We start from the raw sequence: 23,233 nt of genomic DNA on the forward strand, positions 1-23,233 counted from the left end.
CTTCCTAATTATCCTTCCTTAGAATAAACAAAGGAAGAAATGATTAAACACAAAACTGGAAAAAGGACTTTATGAATCATGCCTAGTTTGTAAAGAATTCTTATCAGATTCTACTTATAGCAGGCAGTTCAGATCACTGATACCAGATCATTCCCAGAAGGACTAATTCATGAATATTTTCAGCTGAGTTAAGGAGTAAGGAGTTATGGAATTCCTCAATATGAGATTCTGTGTAGCAGAGGCTTTATACAGATGCCTTTCCTTGTCCTCATATGTCATCCTGTCATTTTCAAAAGGCAATGATGAAAGTCCCAACAATGACCGAAAAACCCCTGTGGTTTCAGACTACCACCAACCCGAAATAAACCCGTGATGGAAGATATAAAATATCTCGTCTGCTAAATATTTTTAAAAGAACTTTTTATAACTCTTAGCTTTTTTTAAGAGAGCGAGCACAGGGAGGGCCAGAGAGAGGGGGGGAGAGAGAGAGAGTCCTCAAGCAGATTCCACGCTGAATGCAGAGCCTGACACGGGGCTCAACAGCATGACCCTGAGATCATGACCTGAGCTGAAATCAAGAGTCGGACACTTAACCGACTGAGCCACCCAGGCGCCCCATAACTCCTAGCTTTAACAGATTTTTTTAAAGAAATCTTAGCTATTAGTGCCCAAGACTGTGTTTTAACAATAAATATTTTTATAAAAATACTGCCTTTTACAATAAATCTTTAAAAATAAAGTATAAGGACAGAGAAAAGAACGGTAGTTTAGAACGCCTGGTAAAATATCGGACCAAAAAAAAGCACTTTGCCATTGTTACTCTCAACGGCCTGCCCTAGAATTCTGATTGATGCTTTCCCCCCTACCCTCCACTACCACCCTTACTGCCCCCAAAACTAAGTGCAAATCAAATAGGCAGAATAAGGGAAGCAAGGAAGAAGGGAGAGAGGGAGGGTGAGAAGACAAGGGATGATATCAAACTGCTCTAATAAGGGACACACTACGTTTTCCTGGTCATCAAGAATGAAAATCTTAGAAGATACAGATCGAGGACCACAAGGCCTAACTCACAATGACTACAACCCATGTTTAAATGCAATTGCTTAATTATTTAAAAATTGTTATCCCAATTTGCAACACAACCTTAAAAAATTAGTCCTCTGTACACATTAACATCTTAACATTCTATTTTGTCTGATTTAGCATTGCTTACAGTTCTATTACCAGGAGATTTTGAAGACATTTCATGTCTGCTGGTATTATTAAATCTTCAGAGTAGAATTCTAAAAAAAAAAATTTTTTTTTTTTTTGGAGAGAGAGAGAGAGGGACAGTCTTACGCAGGCTCCATGCCCAGAGCCTGACGCAGGGCTCGATCTCACGACCCTGAGATCATGACCTGAGCTAAAATGAAGAACTGGACACTTAACTAACTGAGCCATCCAGGCACTGGTAGAATTCTAAACTTTTATGTAGCAAATAACAAAAATGTTTTTCTGACAACTCGATTTTCTTACAACTACCTCAGAAAATGCCATTTACTCTTCCTGGTATCAACAGAGAAAGCTAACACACTAATTCTTATATTCATCTTCAAGTTAGGCCTCAAACCTAGGTCATTTAGAGGCTTTGTTGGCACAATTTATATTCTGTGGAATTATAAACTACAGCCCTCAAGCAGATGGGTGAGACAAAGGATGGCACTTTTCATCAAAATGCATGTATTCTCAGATGAACTATAGGATTTTTCCAGTTAATTGTCTTTCCCTAAAAAACAGTTCTTCTCTTCTCTGGACAGTACCTTCTAATCTTTGAAGAAGGTAGCATTTCAGTATTCTATTTGATCCCACAGCCTAAGTCTAAAATCATTTTATGTTTTTTAATTTAAAAGATATTTTGATTTTAGAATTTAAAGAGAGTTGCACAAACTCTCATAGATAACAACTTTAGATAACCTCCAAATCTTTTTGATATCTTATTACTAAAATGATCCCACTTACCAAAAAGGTCAGATTTCTAATAATCGCAAACATTCAAAGCAGCATTGTGCACCCAGAAACAAATGAAGAACAGTATCTGTGAAACAAACAGCAGTCACACAATATATTCCCTTTACCTCCCCATGGAGACTCTTAAACCGAACCCTGGCAACTCTGTAAATTAAGAACCGGCTAAGAATGGACATCTGAAAATCAGGGAAGATCTAAATTATTAGAAGAAAACATGTCCCTTTAGTAACAGAAAATAAAGACCCATACTTTAAGAAGGAAACTAAAGTGCTAAGAGAAGTCATTTCGAGTAAACTGCAAGTCTTTTCCAGGGACAACTGCGGAATGTGTTTCAAAGACTTAGAATGTGCCTAACCTTAGACGCAGCCACTCCACTTACTTATCCTTAAGAATAATGCAGCCGTGAACAAAACAGTGAAGGGTTCCCGTCCTTGGACAGCTAACAGACAGCGAGTGTTTACAACGGACCTATCGTTCTGAGCACTTCCGGTGTGTTAACCCACTGAATCATCACACGAACATGGTGAGTCAGAGACTTCTGTGATCTCCATTTCACAGACAAAGAGGCCGAAATACACACTCTAAGTAACTTTCCCAGTTAGCTTCTTTTGGATTTCTCTTCTCTCCGCTATTTCCTCACAAATGAAATTGTATTCTACAGACACACCCAACCTTTATTCTTTGCCCTCTTGGCCATCCTAAAGCACACACGTGCACACACGCTCACACACACACACACACACACAGACATGGTTTACAAAAGACAAGCAAGATTAAAAGCATGAATGGACCCTATTCACTGGATATGTAACCTTTAGCAATTTACTGCATCTCAATAAACTTTAGCTCCTTCCTTTATAAAATAGATAAAATCAGAGCACCTATTCATATGGCTGTTGTAGGGATGAACTGAGATAGTAAATGTAAAGTGCTTAGCGAAGTAACTGGTACAGAAAAAGTACTCAGCAAATGTTAACTCTAGGAGCGCCTGGGTGGTGCAGTCATTGAGCGTCTGCCTTCGGCTCAGGGCGTGATCCCGGAGCCCTGGGATGGAGCCCCACATCAGGCTCCTCTGCTGGGAGCCTGCTTCTTCCTCTCCCACTCCCCCTGCTTGTGTTCCCTCTTTCGCTGGCTGTCTCTATCTCTGTCAAATAAATAAAATCTTTAAAAAAAAAGTTAACTCTAGATATTGTTCTTTGTTGTTTATTATTGAATGAGGGTAGAGACACAAACATTTATCACATGCCTGCTAATAACTGCCAGATATTAAATGTATTGCATATCCTCATTATTGGGGGAAAAACAATTCAAAGTATAAAATAATGAGTAACAGGTACTCTCTTTATGAAATACGTGCAGAATATTTTTTATGACAAAGTCCTCTGCATTCACAATGTACTGGACTTTTCAGCTAAAGCTATCTTGTCTAATCTAGGTGTTTTAATTTTTTCCAGTAGACTGATATGCTGTTATTTGGGAGATAAAAGGACAGGTAATAATAGTTCTGCCCCTGCCATAGGAGCTTAGACAAAGGTTTCATTGGCGACGCGGCCTCACTGGAACATCAAGTAACATGGAAAAGTAAATAGGGAGTTAATATGGATCTTAATCAAAATTATTTAAAGCTTTGGAAGAAATTAGAAACAAGGAAGAGTAAAAGAACCAAATGGCAAGATACAGAAAAAAAGATCCTAAATAACCGTTCTTCAAAAAAAACCACACACACACATGAACGTGCACACACACACCCTTAAAAGTGCTGAAAACATGCTTTTGCTTCAAGCTTCATCCCGACAAGGGTCCCATAATGGCTGCAATCATAACAGCCCCAGACAAGGCCTTGCTCTCTCCGTGCTAGGCACTGTGTTCTCCACTTTACACGTATTGCCTCATTCAGTCCTACTACAAGCCTGAGAAATTGGTAGGACTACACTTTTTTGAAAGGACTGAGGCTAAGAGCTAGCAGAGCTCAGAGACTAGATGGTTCTGAACTGAATTTTCTCCCATAGGAGCACATCGGTCACATGCTCTTCTGGATCCAGAGAGAAAGGGTAATTTCATCGTTCTTCACTCAGGCTCACTGTTGTTCCTTCCTCCCAGGGTCACACCTGTAACAAAGCTTCCCATGCTGGAAAAGACAGACAGTGACAGTGCCCACAGCGCCAAATGATGGTGGCGCGGGTTGGCCTAACGGTCATCCAGCACTACGTCCCGCACAGTGATCCTATTCTCGACATAATCAGAGGACGTGAGCTCTCTAAACAGTCCACTTATCAGCACAGACTACAAAGAGAAACAAATACTGAATTCCTAAATATGTAGTCCCACTGAGCATAAATATACATATTTATAGACTGCAGAAAGGTGAAAAGAAACATTCCATAATATTAGCCTGTCCAACAGAAACAAAATTTTTTATCTGTGAATTTGTCCACAATACAGCGTCAACTATGACCTACATCTTACACAGAGGCATAATGTACGTTTCGTAGACGGAAGGAAAATCCCACCATACATTTCAAAGGCTGCACGCTTCCCATTTACCACGGTGTCTAGATTTTCTTCTCGTACCAGATTTTACCCGCTCCAGATTTGCAGTCAAACACACCGACACTTGAATTCAGGCTCTGGGCCCTGCCACTTACTTGCCGTTGATCTGAGGAGAGTCACCTGCTATAGTCGCTGTTTTTCAGTTAGAAAATGGAAACGATGCCATCCATCATTTGACATGGAACGCCATATTTGACAGGTCCATTGTGAAAACTGAACAACATGATGTATTTAAAGAACTAAGCATGATACCTCGTCCATAGTAAATGCTCACCAAAATGGTATTCATATTAAAAATAAAGTCCTCGATACAACAGAGCCTTTCTTCTCAAGGTACTCCAAAGCATATCACCAATTCTGTGTGTGTGTGTCTGTGTGTCTGTCTGTGCCTGTGTATCCGTGGAAAAAACACTAATACGGTCCAAATCACGTGTTCTTCTCTGCGTGGGATACTGAACTACAGTATCTCTGACTAACTCACAACATGTCAATGCAAAGTGTGCTCGAGTGTTTAGGCGTTGGCGACGTGCAGAAATATTTGTATTAGAACCTGGAAAAGCCAGCAGTTTGAAATAGGGGTCTCTACATTTCCTTCTTGCTATTCACTGATGTCAGAACCATAGAGAGTTCATGCTCTACCCCCAAAATATGGCATTCTGAGGCTCCGTCTCTTTCTAAATCACCCAAACCTACAGTTTGGGGGAAGCCTTTATTTGTGAATTACGACAAGTACTAAGCCCTCTGAGATTCTGAATCAGGATAGCCAAGTAAAGGATTCTTTTACAGCCACTAGAAAAGTCTCAAATCACATTGTATTTGTGGTTACAATGAATTCACAAATAATGGTAATCAAATTCAAAATGTACATCTTAATCTTGTACTAAATAACAGTACAATATTCCAGCCTATAACTGAAAATAAAAATATTTTAGCCTATAACTGAAAATAAAAATATTTTATGCTTAGTTTTAAATCACATGTGTATTTTAAATATATTGGTGGACAATCTAATGAGAGAAATGAGTATTCTTTCTATGTAGAGCATTAATTTGGGTACTAATAACAAATTAAATTAGGGTATGGAGCAAATAGAAAAAAAATAACGGAGCCCTACTTGGACTGACATTAATTTTGTACAAAATTAAAATTTCACGGGGTCATAAACTAAAGAATGATAAAGTTTATTTTAAACCTCAAGATGTGAAACGGAAACTGAGTTTTAGGAGACGTTTCTCTTTTAGATATACTGAAAAATCTGGACTGCTATTGAGGAACGAGCTCTTTTGAAATATCAAGCTCCCTACAGTTTACGTAATGTTGACAGGCTTCTCTAATAAAGGCATTGGGCATTAAAAGGTGAATAAAAGCACATATCGAATTTTGTTTTGTCCAATTAAAAAACTGTCCTAACCCTAAGGGGAAAAAATGCTCACAATAACCCAGTAGGAGCCTCGATTAGAAAGAATCTGCAGCACCTGAAAATGAGTATATCTTTGAAAAGATTTTCTTTATTAAGTTTATTTTAAAGTTACTTGGGGTTTCACAATTTGGTGTTTTGAGTTTTATAAATGAAATAACCCAGTTTGCACATGTTGCGTTGTTCGTTAAAACTAAAAATTAAGGGTAAATAAATGTTCTTCAAAGCAAAGTACAGTTTGGTTCCACGGTTGCTTAAATTACATTGCCACACAAGAAATGTTGGCTCTACTCTGGAATTCACATTGAAAATTTTCAAATATCTCTCCTGATAATTTTATCGAAAGTGATTTATTTTAAAACAATAAGAGCTAAAAATTGAGATGACCTTAAAGAGATAACAGCCTAGTGTCTTATTGTCCTCTGCTGACAGGAAAGCATGCTCTTTACATACTGTACTTAGCTATAAAACACGTATTTTTCCTTGGTAAAAAAAAATAACTTTTCTGGATTATTCAATAGGCTATTTTGAGGCTGTGAGGAAAAACAAAACAATTATTTGTGAAACAGTGTTCCAAGGCAGAAGAAAAATTAAGAGAAATTATTTGCATCTCCTTTAAGTTATTCACAATACTTGGAGGCTTTCATTCTCTCCAGTTAGTGCAATTTATTTTTCTACACGTCTCAGGAGCAAACAATGTTATTTAGACTCTAACCTGGCACGCTACCACCTCTGGCCCGCCCTTGAGCCCCTCCATTGCAAAGGTCTCCAGGTGCAGTTTGGGTAGCTGCAGGGTGAAGTCATTCCTACTTGCCGCAGTCCGTGACAGCGAGATCTGATCTCTGACCTAAAGGGAAAAAAACAGCATCAATGGTAATTCCCCTTCAGACACATTAACTGGGATGAACTGGGTCCCCTTGAGCCCACTGAGTGGACTTGCATTGATCGCTGGACCTGAAATCCATGAATAAATTTAGGACTAATTGATTTTTCGTTGCAAATAAATCTCTAATTCAGAGTGCTGGGGGAGAATGTTAAGAAGAAAAAGCATCCTCCTGCTTGAAATGAGGGAGGGAAGAAGAGTCACTGGAGCTCTTCTGATCAAGAGGTTTTGAATTATTTTTTCACTGTTCCACCCTCAAAAGAAAAAAAGAAAGAAGGAAAAAAATATCCACAAAATCGAAAACAAACAGCAATCTCCTAATTATTATCACTGTCTTAATAACATGTTTCATTTTACTGATATGAACTGATATATATTAGACAAGATAGTTATTAGGTGTTAGTGTTTGAAAAGAAAACTTCAATAATATGTACCCTGGAATAAAAACAAATATACTCAACACACAAGGAGACTTAAAAATATACCAGTCAGAGGTTTATTTGCCCATTTCCTTCTTACTAAACTTGAGTCTTAACGATTAAATACATATAAACCAACTCAGTCACGCAACTCCTAAATAAGATAACGAATAAAATCAGTGGTATTTGTACTATATTTTAAGTATTCGGAAAGGTAACAATACAAACATATCACAGATACTGGAGAAATACGAATTCTCTAGCCAGTATAGGTATCACAGGCAGTTGATATTACACTGCCACCTTCTGGACAAATGAGAAACTACTCCCCATATACTATAGCTAGATAAAAGAAAATGCGCAGAAACAGGTCTGTTTTCATTTTTTTTAATTTCCGAACTTAGCAAGAGCTTTAAAATTTTCACAGTTTAGTTTTCCGTAAGATCAGTGAGCTTTCGTTTTTAATTATATAGTTTAACGATAGCAGATTTCATACGTAGGCATATTTTCTAACTTTCCTTATGCCTGACTTGGTTTTAAAAATGTATCTCTTTGCTACCATATATTGGATAAATATTATGCAACTAGCTTAAAGCCACAGGATCAGAAGTGTTTTTGATGAGATAGCAAAGGTCAAGAATGGGAGAACTATAAAAAATAACACTAATTGCTCAAATATATGTGTCTATATCCTTACTTTTCCCAGAGCAACTTTAAGTGTAACTTGGCAACAATATATGATAGAATGCCTCTCCCTCGCTCTTCTATTCTACTTGGGAAGCTTCTAAAACCTGTTTGAATTATCTCTTATTTTATGAATGAACTATCACACTGCGTCGGGTTTCCTTAAACCAGCAAACACACACAAACATCTGACGCCATCTTTAATTGTTGATGCTAATATGCGGTTCTAAAAATCTTTATACTCCCAAGTTGAGCACAAGAATTTCTGTCAATAAGTGAACGTCAAAGTGTATGCTATAAAACATACGCTGTAATGCAATTTTTATAATGGTGTGAGTGCTGTATGCACACTGGGTCCCAATTCAAAACTGTATATTCATCTCTAACAAACCTTCTCCGGAGTCTTCAGTCGGGATGAGAATGCTTTTAACTTACTTAACATAACAAAATAAATCCTATTTTACAAATATATTTGCTTTAGGTTTTATATTTTATACGTATGGATACCTTCTGCTGCTCGTTTCGGTCACCAATGCACACTCAGATAAAAGAAAACATTAATGTGGATTAAGGTACTGAGAATTTATCAACATCAAACCACTAGTGTTTCGCCTTCTACCCTTCTGAACCATAGTCAATAGATCTAAATATTTTACTGCACCCTGGCCAATTCATTGTTTGATGTTTAAAAACTCACCCAGAATCAAAGAAAATTTATTAAATTTGAGCCCCCAAATGAGATACTATTAGCTTTGAAAGTCAAGTTTAACTGCGATATTGATGATTCTCTTTTTTCTGTGACAAAATTCACTAGGGAAATCCTGGAAGTCAAAGTACAAAAGCAGATTGCTAATACGGGCAAAGGGGGAGGGAGGACGATAAGCAATGTAGGTATAATCCACAACACAGTGCCGGCCCTGGAGGTCCTTGAACCCGTTGATTATCAGGCACCAGACTTCAGCTGTGAAGCTTGACATACAGGAACAGTAAGCCACATTTTATAGTCTCTAAATAAACTCACTGAACGATATTAAGCTGGGGCATTTGTAAACTTGTGACTTATCAAATTAACATGCGCACTACAACATTATTTAATTTGCCAAATTAAATCATTCTTTATATTGGGGGGGAAACCTCAAAATGCAGTAATTTTGCTAAACCGAATAATGGGCATCATAATTACAACATTATTTGAATATGCATGTGTTAATACTTTCATTTAATTATAAATGATGTGCCAACTGTGGACAGTGCCATCAAGAGATGTGCTACATAACAGATAGAATCTGACAAATATTTCTACTACATTTTAAGGGTTGATTCCACTTTTAAATTAAGCCAGAACTTTGAGAGAAGGCATCGAAAATGTTCCCCAAATATTTCTCGGAAAAGTTTTTTCTTACTCTCAAAAAAGGATAGTCTAGGAATTCTTTTATCTTCAGGGAATGAAAGCAGCACGTTGAGAGAAGACAAAACGGTGACACAGGACAAGTAAAATTACAACCATGCAGCAAAGAAGCAGGAAGGGAAGGTGACAAGGAAAACATGAAGGGTGAAAGACGAGACTGTTCAGAAGGGCGCGGAAAGAAGGCCTGATTTTCAGGGTGTGAACAAGGATAAACGGGAAAGAGATTCAACCCAGAACAGTAAGAAAAAATATTCTCCCTGGATTGCATTAAATTTGTTCATGAAAAACATAGAACAGTCGGCCTGAGAACAAAGTAACCAAAATCAGAAAAGAGATAAGTGAGATTTCTTTGGGATATAAAATGATTCCTTTCAAACACGAGAATCTAAAACACATTTCTTTACTGTCAAAAGAGTTCTGAAGTAACAATATTAGAATAGTAAAATCACTTTTTTCCATAACAAGAGAAGTAGGTTCACCTCTTAAAACACAGATTTTAGTGTGAATTAAGATTAATACAATCACTGTCACCTGTCTGTACATTAAATGATCATTTCAAATTTCAAATTAATTTGAAATTATAATTTCAAAAGTCAGTCTTTAATTCCGTTACAGCACATCATCATTCATCCTTTAATTAAGATTCTATACCCTTTTCACTGTGATTTATTTAGAGTTGTGAGTGATAAAATATATATAATAATGTTTTTCCACTTTAAAAGGGGTAACAGTTCATACTTAACATATAATGAATTTTTCATACAACTTCACAATATAAATCTCATTTGCTAAATTGCATACATTTTCATAACATTCTATACAACTGTTCAACTTCATAATATTTTGACAAAGAATAAAGAAAACATACCTCCACTACTACACTCTGAAATTTGGATTTTTAGGAAAGTAGTTTGCTTTCTCCCTTTCCCATTACATACTTTCAGAAAGCACATATTTCTAACAGATATGCCATAAGACACAAGAGAAACAAGAGGTGGATAGAGAAAAATAAATGAAACTTTCTAAGAAGTCAAAACATTGGTAGGAAATACATATTTATTTTATCTTCACACTCGAGTTCCAGACGGAAATGATTCAGAAGACCCATGTTCCTATTCTTCTGATTGGCCTTTACTCACAGGCCGCCAATCTATTTTCTAATTTTTGGTACTCCCACCATAATACAAAAAAAGCTATTCCTGGTGGACATATCAACTATGAGATTACATTAGTCATTTTCGGAAAAACTCAACTCTCAAAACATGAACGTGTATATTGTATCACGCACATCTATAAATGCCTCTGGACCTAATGTTCCAAATTAAAACACACACACACACACACACACACACACACACACACACACACACACAAAACGTGGCACTAGCTGTGTTTTTACCACCAGGACACTAAGGAAGAAGTAATAGGATTGTAGATAGAAATTCAAGTACTCTTATCATATAAAAAGATATATACAGTGCCTGAATCTTAAACGTCTAGGAAAAGTAAGTGATAATTAGGATTTCACATCATACCCTTGATCTAGCGAAGATTTTATTACTGATCTAAGTATGGCATCCGTGGCTTCAAAATAACCCTTCTGACCACAGACAGTGTCATCAGGCAGAGACCTCTACAGCGTTTCCTGTAACCTCCTTTCTTATCACTCCCCGTACATGTTCTACTTTGTTTCCACTTCCCTGTCTCCTGTCCCACGCTCTCCTCTGCCCTGCTTTCCACCACCACTGCTTCCTCATGGCTTTCCCTTCTCTCTTTATTCTCTTTTTCATCCTACCCTAAAGCAGCTTGCACACTATTTTTCAACCTCCACACTAGAGAGCAGTGTGTATTTGGCACACTACAGCCTGGGAACCGAATCCAGCCCACCACCTGTTATTGTAAATAAAGTTTTATTGGAACACATGACACCCATTCATTTACCGATTGTCTTTGGCTGCTTTCCTGCTACCGTGACAGAGTTGAATAGTTGAGACAGAGACCATATGGTCCACAAAGCCTAAAATATTTACTATCTGACCCTTTACAGAAAATGCTGGCCATCCTCTGCCTTAAAGGTATAGAAGGAAAGACAATATTTTTTACCATCTGTCAAGTTTTTTAAATAACCACATCTCACCAGAGAATAGCTGCACAATTTCTAGCGGGTCAACCTTCTATCAGTAACACAGGGTTGCATTTCACAGACACTTTCTGGCTTCTTTGTTTCAAGTGTTTCATAAGATAAGTGCACTATCTCCTGATATATTTTCGAGTTGTATGTAGTCTGCTATACAACGTGACTGGGTCTAACTTTCCTGGCACGTACTCTAGTACCTCATCAACATAAAATTTGGTTAAACAGGTAGAATAGGCATACTGGAGAGCCTTCTGTAAATAGACAGAGAAGGGCATCAGCCAGAGTTAACTCTGTAATAACACTGGTAGCAAGAAAAACGCTCTGCATACAGAGGCTCGTAGGAAGTATGTGATCAAATAAGAATGTCATTCCAAACTCACAAATTCTAAAAGGCCAGAGAAAGAGAGAATATGATAAAAAAGATCATTAGCAGCTCCAGGACTCTGGTATGTGCCTACTGAGAGAAGTAGGGCTTCAAGCTTGTCAACACAACAGATTCACGGATCTGAATGGATATTTTCCTCTGTTACTTCTTCCTTAACTATTTAATTAATGAAATGGATAGAGTCATATTTCTATTAGTAGTACCACTGGTACTTCCAGAAGTACTTTATGCTTTTCAGAGCACTCTTCACACTGCCTCCCTTGATGCTGCCATCCACCTTGAGAAACAGTCATTACCATCCCTAATCTGAGGATGCGAGTCCAGCGCTCTTAGCACCAAATCCTAATGCCTCTTAATAGCTACAATCAACAGTTAATGCTTGGGGAAATGGCTTAGGATTTTGGTAATTCTTCCATTTCCCTACCTAAACAACAACACTATTTTTTTTTTAATTGCCTTGGTGCCTTGTCTGGCAATCTTAGCAAAAATGTGTATGTTTCATAAAAGTAGTTTTGTGAGAAGCAATGGAGACTATATTATTCAAACATCCTTATTTTCCTCAGTAGTTTCCCTGGACCTGTGGGCATTCTCATTCATTCCTGCTTTCTTTCTCCCATGGCCTGCCACACACACACACACACACACACACACACACACACACACCACATTGCTACCCTGAGAGACAAGTTACCTGTGCAGCAATCATCCTTACACAGTGTCACCATCTCACACGGAAGATTCCCAAGCTATGATGTCCCAGGATACACCAACAGTTCCTGCTGTGCTCTACACCCATGGGAAGGAGACCCTGGCGCTCAGCAGAAGCGGGCAGTCCACTGACGTTGCAGCAAACACAGGCACTCATCATTTGAAAAGAAGGAAGGGAGAAACTAGCCTTCTCTTGCTGGCAGGTTATTCAACTTAACCTACAACTCTGGAGCAGAGCCAGAACACTCCAATGACTGCCAGATGCTGTCACCAGAAAAAGAGGGCAAATCCACCACCACCACCCCACGCATTAATAGTTACATCCCAATTACGGACCTAGAAAATGGATCTCTTGAATCAAATTATCAAGCTGGCTACATCCCAATTAAGGATCTGAAAAACTGAACCCTCAAATCAAATTATCGGGCTGGAGGATAGGGTGATTTGATCATGGGCAGTTTATAAAGGCACTAGGCAGCATGATAAATCCATGGTGTAGGTTACATACCATAGAATGCACCCCACAAATAGATTACTGTGACCTTGAGCTCTTTAAACTAACACAAAACCCATACTTGAGAATAGAGAAATGTGTTTATGAATTGTTAACAGTCCTCCACACAGAGATATTTTCTTTCCTAGGGTAAATTATTTCAAAGGATAAAGGCCAAGGCACAACTGAAATTAGCTATTTAGATGTGTTTAGGCTAAAACCTGTTAAGCACACGTACATGACATTCTGTAGTGTCTTATCTTTCGTTTGTCAAGGTTTTTAAATCCCTCTTGAGCTGGAGTACCATTTTTAGCTTGGCTAGGTCAGAATGACACTGAACAGTATGAATGATGACACACAAGACAGCTATATGGACAGAGTTGTCATCAGCAAGCCAGCTGTGCTAACACCTGTATGTCCCGCACAGCTGATCTTCAGAACCGGGATCCAGAAACTAAGAATGCAGAGGAGTTCAAAGACCACAAGTAACATTTAGACAGTCATTAAGAAGTCACTACAATTGGGTTTTCAGAGGCATTAAATCATATTTCAACTCTTAAAATACTGTCAGCTCTATAAATTAAAAGCTATTCTGTGGTGTTTCTATCCTTATAAATATACTGAAAACTAAAAATCAAAAGATAACTATGTATTAGCAAATATTTGGGTTAACCATCTTTAAGATTATAAAATCATATTTAAAGATTTGGCAAGACAGTGTCTTCACCTGTCAGATTCTGTTTGATTCTAATCTATTCCACAATCCACTCCAACGAAAGTTCTCATCTTTCTACTTCACAGGAGTTGAACCAGCTAAAAACAGGTTGCAACAGGACTATTACACCCTGTAAATTCCTCGCTAGCATACCTCTCTTTCCTAGAGACATTCTTATAATCAAATTTAGGCTTTCTCCTCTAGCTCTTGATTAGGCAAAATAAATACACATGCTATTTTTAGCAATCAAATAAACAAAGAAATATCAGCAAGACTTCCATTGAAATCTAGAGATGCCTTCAGCTTTGTTTAGGGACTGGGTGATGGTAGAATTTGACTCATTCAACAAACATTCATTAAGTGCCTACTGGGTACCAGGCACTGTGATAGATGCTGAGGATATAAAAATTAAGGAGACAGAATTCCATCCCTCAAGGACTCCAAACTCTAGTGGCATAATTAATCTCTCAAAATGCATTTGCTAGCCTCCCATTTATCTATAATGTCTTGTTTCTCCTGTCAATTGCTGCACTGCCTTCTTCCTTTGCCAGGGAGTATTACGTTAATCAATCTCAAACCTTTATCTTTAGCCTGACTTTTTCCCTAAGGTCCAGACTCACATATCCCGCTGATCACTCCACATTACCTCAAACGTGGGTATTTCCAAAACAAAACTCATCATTGTCTCCCTTCTTCTCCCTACCAAAAAAAAAAAAAAAGCCTGCTCCTCTTCTTGTATTCCCAACATCAGTCAATCAGTCAATCACACTGCCCCATCCTGGGAGTTGTCATCCTCCCCCGCCCTTCTCATCCTTGTTTGCCATTTTACTAAATAAGTTTCACATCCTTTCCTCTAACACCACCTATCATCACTACCCTGGTCCAAACTTTCTCCTGCTTTCATCAAGTCTACAGACCCCTGGCTCTTAAAACCGCCTTCATTACTCACGATATCCGGTCTGCAGATATGCCCTCTGAAGCCCAAATTCTGTACGGAAATCTGACCATATCAGTCCCTAGCTTAAACTCAGCTTGCTCCCACTGCCTCCATGATAAAGATCCAAGGGCCTTCATATGGCCAAAAAAGAAAAACAACTTCGATGACTTGGCTTCCGAGTGCCTCATTCAGCCTCCTCTCTTGCACTCTCCTTGCACTTCCTGCTGAAGTGAGGATGTCTGGCTATTCAAGCCTCCGTGCCCTTCCTCGCACACGCTATCCTCTCTGCTGGAACGCCTTTCCCATCTTTCTTCATACTTCAAAGCCCCATCCAGGCATTAATTCTCTTCTAAGAAACCTCCAGCCAACCTGTGAGTTTTCTAAGTATGCCTCATAGATGAATAACTGCATCTCCATGGATGTGGAACTGTATCTTATGGATGCATATTTACCATGGTATACTGAAATTAACTGTGCCTCTGCCTTGAGGGAAAGGACTATGCTATATATATATATATGAACTATGCTCTCTCTCTCTATATATATATAGAGAGAGAGAGGGATTTTGATATATATATATGTTGGGACTTGCTCTCTCTCTCTATATATTTTTTGGTTGGTTGTTTGTTTCTCCAAAGACTGGTACAAATTCTGGCATATAATATACACTTTAAAAGCATTTGCGGAACTCAACTATTTATATTAAATATTGGATAAGTTTTAAGTAATTTTACTGTAGAAACGAATCTCAAAGGGTATCAGCAAAAACTACTGTGACTTATTGTCCAGTATCATTCAGCCTGATAAATTTATAGGGTTTAGAGATGCAAGGTCCTCTAGAGTCTTTTGAGGCTTCTGGATTGTGAGTTCTTGTTTTATCCTTTAGACATTTTCCTGAAAAGGCAGCTAAGACTTCTCACTCAATGTTCAGATGTACCTTTAAAGTTCATAATACACTACAATCATACACAGGAAATGCGATAGTTAACCCTTCCAAACTTGTAGGACTCAAGCAATCCCTAAAAGCCTCAAGAATCCAGCCATTCTGCTAACTCAACAATAACAAAAAATGACTACAAAAAAATTTCGTTCTTCTCTACATTCCAATTTTACCTAAATTTACTTACTTTCACCCATAGCTACAACAAACCAAGACGTCTCTCTGTTAAGTACTTGGTTAGCACCCAAAAAATACTTAATTTTCTCATACCTAACCCTAAATAATTCAGATATTATCCTATACATCCAGTCACTACCCTATCCTGAAAGTTATTCTAATATAACTCTATATTCTAATATAGAATTATATTCTAATATAATTATTGTACTTTTCCTTTTTTTCTCACAATAGAAATACTAAAGCATGTTTGTAGAACCTCTTAATTTAAAGAAAAAAAATCAATTCCTGAGAGTCCATATTACTAGTAATATTAGAAACCTACTGGTAAATTCATTAGGAAAATAAAAGTGTATGACTTTAGGGAATGATGTTAGCAAAAATGGTGGAATAAGGAACTTCAAAAACCAGTCCCTCCACAAAAACAATGAATACAGTGAGGCACCTGGGTGGCTAAGTCAGTTAAGCATCTGCCCTCAGCTCAGGTCATGATCTCTGGGTCCCAGGATTGAGCCCTGTGGCAGGCTCTCTGCTCAGCGGGGGTCCTGCTTCTTCCTTTCCCTCTGCCTGCTGCTCTCCCCGTTTGTGCTCTCTCACTTGCTCTCTCTCACATAAATAAATAAAATCTTAAAAAAAAATGAATACCCTGACAGAACTTGTCAGAATCAACTTTTTCAGAACTCTAGAAACTAACTGAAAGTTTACAGCAACCAAGCAAAAATTTAAACAAGAAAAAAAACACCTGAATCTCAGCATTTAAGCAAATCTCTGTTGAAACACTAGCAGATGATGAAGTTAACAGAACAGAGATTTCAGTGGCCATACCTGACAAATACAGACTTTACATGGAAATGAAAAGTACAGCATGGGGAATATGGTCAATAATATTGTAATACTGTTTTATGGTGACAGACCACTTATCATGGTGAGCACTGAGTAATGTACGGAATTGTCAAATCACTATGTTATATACTTGAGACTAATATAACATTGTGTGTCAACTATGCTTCAATAATAAATATTTTCTAAAGAAGAACACAAACTGAAAAAATTAGTTCAGAAGAGTCACCAAACAAACAATAACCACTAGAATTAGCAGCAACAAACAACACCAGGGATGGCGGAGAATCTGATTTCCAGAGTTGCCACATTGTACTATTCAAATTACCCACTTTTCAACAAAAAGTTATGAAGTATGCAAAAAGATAAGAAAGTATGGCCCATACATAAGAAAAACAGAAACTAATAGGAACTCAAGAAGCCTGAACATTGGATTTACCACACAATGACCTTAAATCAATTATTTTAAATATGCTTAAAGCGCTAAAGGAAACTGCATACAAATAACTAAAGGAAACCATGAAAACAATATCTTCCAAAATAGAAAATATAAATAAAGAGATAAGAGAGCATAAAAAGGAACCAAATAGAAATTTTGGAGTTGACATATTCAAACCGCTTAAAGGGGGAAAAAAACTGTCAACCAAGAATTTTATATTCAACAAAAATATTCTTCAAAAATGAAGGAAAGGGGCGCCTGGGTGGCTCACTCAGTTAAGTGTCCAACTCTTGATTTTGGCTTAAGTCATGATCTCAGGGTTGTGGGATCGAGCCCCACATCAGGCTCCATGCTCAGCATGGAGTCTGCTTGTCCCTCTCCCTCTGCTCCTCCCCCCACTCACTCTCTCTCCTCTCTATCTCAAAAATAAATAAATAAAATCTTTAAAAAAAAAAAAGGAAGAAAAAATTAGGCCATTCCAAGATAAACAAAAGCTGAGGGTGGTCATTACCACTAGACTTGCCCTAGGAAAAATGCCCTAGGGGAGTCCTTCAGCCTGAAATGAAAGGACTACAGACAGTAACTTAAATTCACATGAAGAAATAAAGATCACCAGTAAAGGAAACTGCACAAGTATATATAAAAGTCAGCAATAGTGTATTTTTTATTTGTAACTCCTCTTTTTTTGCTATATAATTTAAAAGACAACTCTGAGAAAATTGAACAGAGAAATAGTTCAATGATAATAGTTGAAGACTTCAAAATCTCACTTCATTAATGTATAGAACTACACAAAAGATATCCAAGGAACTAGAAGACTTGAACAACAGTGTAAACCAACATAATAGATATCTATAGACTATTCTACACAGCGACTGCAGAATACACATTCTTTTTAAATGTACATGTAACATTCACCAAGACAGAACATATTCTGGACCATATTGCAAAATTTAAGTTTAAAAGAATTGAAATCAAACAAAGTAGCTATTCAAACCCTACAGAATTACATTAGAATGCCATTGCAAAAGATATCTGGAAAATGCCCAAATATTTTGGAAATAAAACAACACACTCTTAAACAATGAGTAGGCCAAAGATGAAATCACAGGGATATTAGAAAATACTTTGAGACGGATGAAAACAAAAACATAACATACGAAAACAGTCTTCTGTGAAAGCAGTGCTCACACAGAAATTTTTAGCTGCAAATGCCTACATTAAAAAAGAAGAAAGATCTCAAATCAATAATCTAACCTTCTACCTGACGAACACAGAAAAAGAAGAGCAAACTAAGCCCGAAGAAACAAAAGAAAGAAAATAATAAAGATTGGAGGAGAGATAATAGAGAATAGGAAAATAACAGAGCACATTAAGAAATCCAAATTTGGTTCCCTGGAAAGATCAACAACATTGACAAACCATAACTGGACTTGCCAAGAAAAAAAAAAAGATTAATTAATTAATTACTATAATCAGAAATAAATGTGAGGGCTCTACTAATGACCTTACAGAAATAAAAAATATATATATACTAAGAAAATAAACAATTTATGTCAACAAATTAGGTAACCTAGATGAACTAAGCAAATTCCTGGAAACATATAAATCACCAAAATGGACTTAAAAGGAAGCAGAAAATCTGAATAATATCTATTACAAGGAAAAATAATTAATAAATAAGTAAAAAAAACTTCCAACAAAAAAAACCCCAGAACCAGATAGCTTCACTGGTAAATTTTACCAAATGTTTAAAGAATTAACACCAATCCTTCTCAAACTCTCCCCCAAAAAACTGAAGTGCCAGGGACACTTGCTAACTCATTCTATGAAGCCAGTATTACTCTGATACCAAAGCCAAAGATATCACAAGAAAACTCTAGACCAATATCCCTTATGAACACAGACACGAAATCCTCAAAAAACAAAAACAAAAAACAAACAAACAAACAAACAAAACTAGCAAACTGAATCTAGCAACATATTCAAGCAATTATACATGATAACCTAGTGGTATGTATAACAGGAATGCAAGGATGGCTCAACATACATAAATGAATCTATGTAGTACACAACATTACTAGAATGAAAATTGAAAAAAAAAAGCTCATTCCATATGATATGGAAAGAGCATTTGACAAAACCCAATAACCTTTCATGATAAGAAAAATTCAAAAAACTAGGAACAGGAAAGACTTACTCAATCTGATAAAGGACATGCTCCTAACATACTTAATGGTGCAAGACCAAAAGATTTCCCCCTAAGATTAGGAAGAATGCAAAGATATCTGTTGTCATCTCATTGCTAGGACTGGAAGTACTAGCCAGGCAATTAGACCAAAAAATTAAAAATAAAACAAAAAAGAAGAAAACAACAACAATAGCCACAAAAACCAAGGCATCCAAACCAGAAAGAAAGAAGTGAAACTATCTTTATTTGTAAATGACATGATCTTATATATAGGAAATCCTAAAGAATCCTCAAAAGAAATTATTGGAGCTAAAATATTCAGCAAAGTTGCAGGATATAAAAGCAACATATAAAAATCAGTCATATTTCTAAATGTTAGAAATTAAGAACCAAGAAACGAAATTTAGAAAATAATTTCATTTATAATAGCATCACAAAGAATAAAATACTCAGGAATAAATTTAAGCAAGAAAGTGTAAAACTTGTACACTGGAAACCACAAAAGTTGTTGAAAAATATTACAGAAGATCTAAATAAATGGAAAGACATCCTATGCCATGGATTACAAGACTTAATATTAAAATGGAAATACTATCTTCTTAATTCTTAATATTAAGATGGAAATTGCCTTCTTCTTCATATTCTTAAACCATATGTAACTGATCCTAAAATTCATATGTAATTATAAGGAACCTTGAAAAGTCAAAAAAAAATCTTGAAAAAGAAAAACCTTAAGTTGGAAGACTTAAAATTCTTAATTTCAAAACTGACTATAAAGCTGCAGTAATCAAAACAGTGTGGTACTGATATGAGGACAGACAACATATCGATCAATGAAACAGAACTGAGAGTCCGTAAACAAAACCAAACACATATAGTCAACAGATTTTCAACACAGGTACCGAATGGGCGAAAGAAGAGTCTTTTTAGTAAATGGTGCCAGGATGGGGCACCTGGATGGCTCAGTAGGTTGAGCATCTGACTTAGGCTCAGGTCATGATCTCAGCGTCCTGGGATTGAGCCCTGAGTTGGGCTCCCTCCTCAGCAGGGAGTGTGCTTCTCCCTCTGCCCCTTCCCACCTCCCACTCCCTGCTTGTGCGTGTGTGCTCTCTCTCTCTCTCTCCCTCTCTCAAATAAAAAAATAAAATCTCTGGAAAATACTTAAAAATCGTGCTGGGATAACTGGGTAGCCATGTAAAAGAATGAAATTCAGTCTTTGAATTATACCATATACAAAAATTAGCTCAATGTGGACCAAAACCTTAATATAAGAGTTAGCACTATAAAACTCTTTGGAGAAAACATTGGGGATGTCTTCATGACCTGGGATTTGGCAATGTATTCTTAGTTATAAAACCAAAACCATGATCAACAAAAGAAAAAAAAATGGACTTCATCAAAGTTAAAAAAACTTTTGTCCATCAAAGGACGTTATTGAGAAAGTAAAAAGAAAACCCACAGAATGGAATAGGAGGGTATAGGAGTGACTGCTTAATGGCTCCTGGGTTTCTCTTTGACGTGATAAAAATATTCTGAAAACATAGTTATGATGGTGGCATAGCACTGTAAATGCACTGAAAGCCACTGAATTGTACACTTTAAAATGGTTAAAATGGTGATTTTTTTTTTAAAGTTCAATAGTTCTGGTTTTTTCAAAACAGTTGAGAATTCAACTGAATAAAGAGGCATGTGTATAAAAAAAGTGCACCTCATGGAAAATTATGATTTTGTTTTCTCTTGTTATTTTTCTTAACTTCAATAACCTGAAATTAACCCAAAAAAATTCTTAATAAAAAAGTTAACTTCTGACCTACATTAAAAAGTCATAATATATACATACATATATTTACATATAATTAAAATAAAACATCTGTTTCTCTGAAATGAGGTATATGCTTTTAGATGAAAATGACTGGCCTTCTTTATTAAATAATAGTATCGGTCCCAAATGGGAATTAAAAAATAATATCCAGTCAACTGCTCTATAGAATACAATTTCAGGATTTGAAAAGTTGAAGGTAATGTATCAAGTTTAAAGATTAACAAATATATCTTGAAATCTGGAATTGTGATACCTCCAGCTTTATTTTTCTTTCTCAAGATTGCTTCCACTATTTGGGGTCTTTAGTGGTTCCATACAAATTTCAGTATTATTTGTTCTAATTTTGTGAAAAATGTTGTTGGTATTTTGATAGGGACAGCATTGGACTTACAGATTGCTTTAGGTAATATGGACATTTTAAGAGTATCAATTCTTTCAATCAATGAGAATGAAATACCTTTCCATTTGTTTGTGTCACCTTCAGTTTCTTTCAACAGTGTTTCATAGTTTTCAGAGTACAGGTCTTTTATCTCTTTGATTAAGTCTACTCCTAGGTATTTTACTCTTTTTGGTGCAAGTGTAAATGGTGTTCTTTTCTTAAATTCTCTTTCTGCTATTTCATTATTGGTTTATAGAAATGCAACTGATTGGGTATTAATTTTGTATCCTACAACTTTATTGAATTCATTTATTCTAGTAGTTTTTTGGTGGTTTTAATGATTCTCTATGTATAGTATCATGTCATTTGCAAATAGTGATAGTTTAACTTCTTCTTTTAACTTCAACCAATATGGATGCCTCTATTTTTCATGCCTGATTGCTGTGGCTAAGACTTCTAGTACTACGTTGAATTAAAGTGGCAAGCAATGAAGGGGAGTGAGAAACACAGGCTTCCAGTTATGGAATGAATAAGTCACAAGAATAAAAGGCACAGCATAGGGAATATAGTCAATAAAATTGTAATAGCATTATAGAGTGACAGATGGTAGCTACACTTGTGGTGAGCATAGCATTACATATAGACTTGTCAAATCACTGTGTTGTACACCTGACACTAATGTAGCATTGTATGTCAACTATACTCAAATTTTTAAAAATTAACTAATATCAATAAAATGTAATTGCTTTTCCAAAAAACAAACATTTAAGTTATTCAAATGTTTAGATTCTTTAAGATGCAAGAAAAGAAATAATGTCCAGGGGCACCTGGGTGGCACAGTCAGTTAAGCTTCTGACTCTGGGTTTCAGCTCAGGTCATGACCTCAGGTGAGATCAAGCCCTGCATTGGTCTTCACATTCAAGGTGGAGTCTGCTTATGACTCTCTCTCCCTCTTCTTCTGTCTCTCCCCACCACACTCTCTCTCTTGCTCTCTCTAAAATAAATAAATAAGTCATTAAAAAGAAAAAAAGAAATAATGTCTTCATGAGAACAAGTTCTTTCTATTTGATCATTGTGTCAGAAGTTAGTATTAAAATTCAATTCAGCAGGTAGAAGTTAATTTTATTCCAGAATAAATGGTGCAAACCTTGAAAACACATGTGCTTAAGATATATAAATAGCTATACTATTTGGCTACGTACAATAAACTGGACTGAAGATGTAACCACAACTATTTTTACCATGAAAGAGCCCAGATCCTCCTTCTGTACTAAGCCCAGTTTCTCCAAAATAGCAAAATGCCTCCGGACAGTCTGAGGTGGCCAGAAAAATAAACTTGCAAAAGTTGGCATGAGGCCCAGCAGGCAGCACCTCCCTGAGAGCTCAGAGTGACTCTCTGGGTCATTTCGTAGCACCCATTCATTCTCACCCAAACTTCACAGAAAAGAGAATTAGCCCAACAATCAATTAGCCTTTCCTAAATTTTCCACATCAAGCTTGAAAAGTAATTGGTAATTTTGAAACCACTATATAAATGGAAGTTTCCAGAAACATTAATCAAAATAATTCACTACTAAATCTGAAGGGGAAAAAAGCCATAAACCAAAAGTAAATCTACAGTGGCTCTAGGCCAATTCTAAAGACATCTTTCTCTACGTATGACACAAAAATCGAAAGATGAACTGCAACTGAATAACTATAT

The 23,233-nt window shown here is 36.6% G+C and overlaps 1 protein-coding gene across 3 annotated transcripts in view; it reads right to left on the reverse strand.

The window, feature by feature from the left end:
* The window catches only part of CCDC171 (coiled-coil domain containing 171), a 293,932-nt gene that overhangs the window by 65,993 nt on the left and 204,706 nt on the right, over positions 1–23,233 (reverse strand). For all 3 annotated transcript variants that reach the window (XM_087869628.1, XM_045780223.2, XM_045780224.2), the window contains one exon: positions 6,690–6,821. In XM_087869628.1, the coding sequence (XP_087725754.1) occupies positions 6,690–6,821 (132 nt within the window). The remainder of the gene's footprint in view (positions 1–6,689; positions 6,822–23,233) is intronic.

The sequence above is a fragment of the Ursus americanus genome, chromosome 18 (genome assembly GCF_024610735.1).
Source record: "Ursus americanus isolate L20-20 chromosome 18, mUrsAme1.1.p, whole genome shotgun sequence".
Classification (NCBI taxonomy): domain Eukaryota; kingdom Metazoa; phylum Chordata; class Mammalia; order Carnivora; family Ursidae; genus Ursus; species Ursus americanus.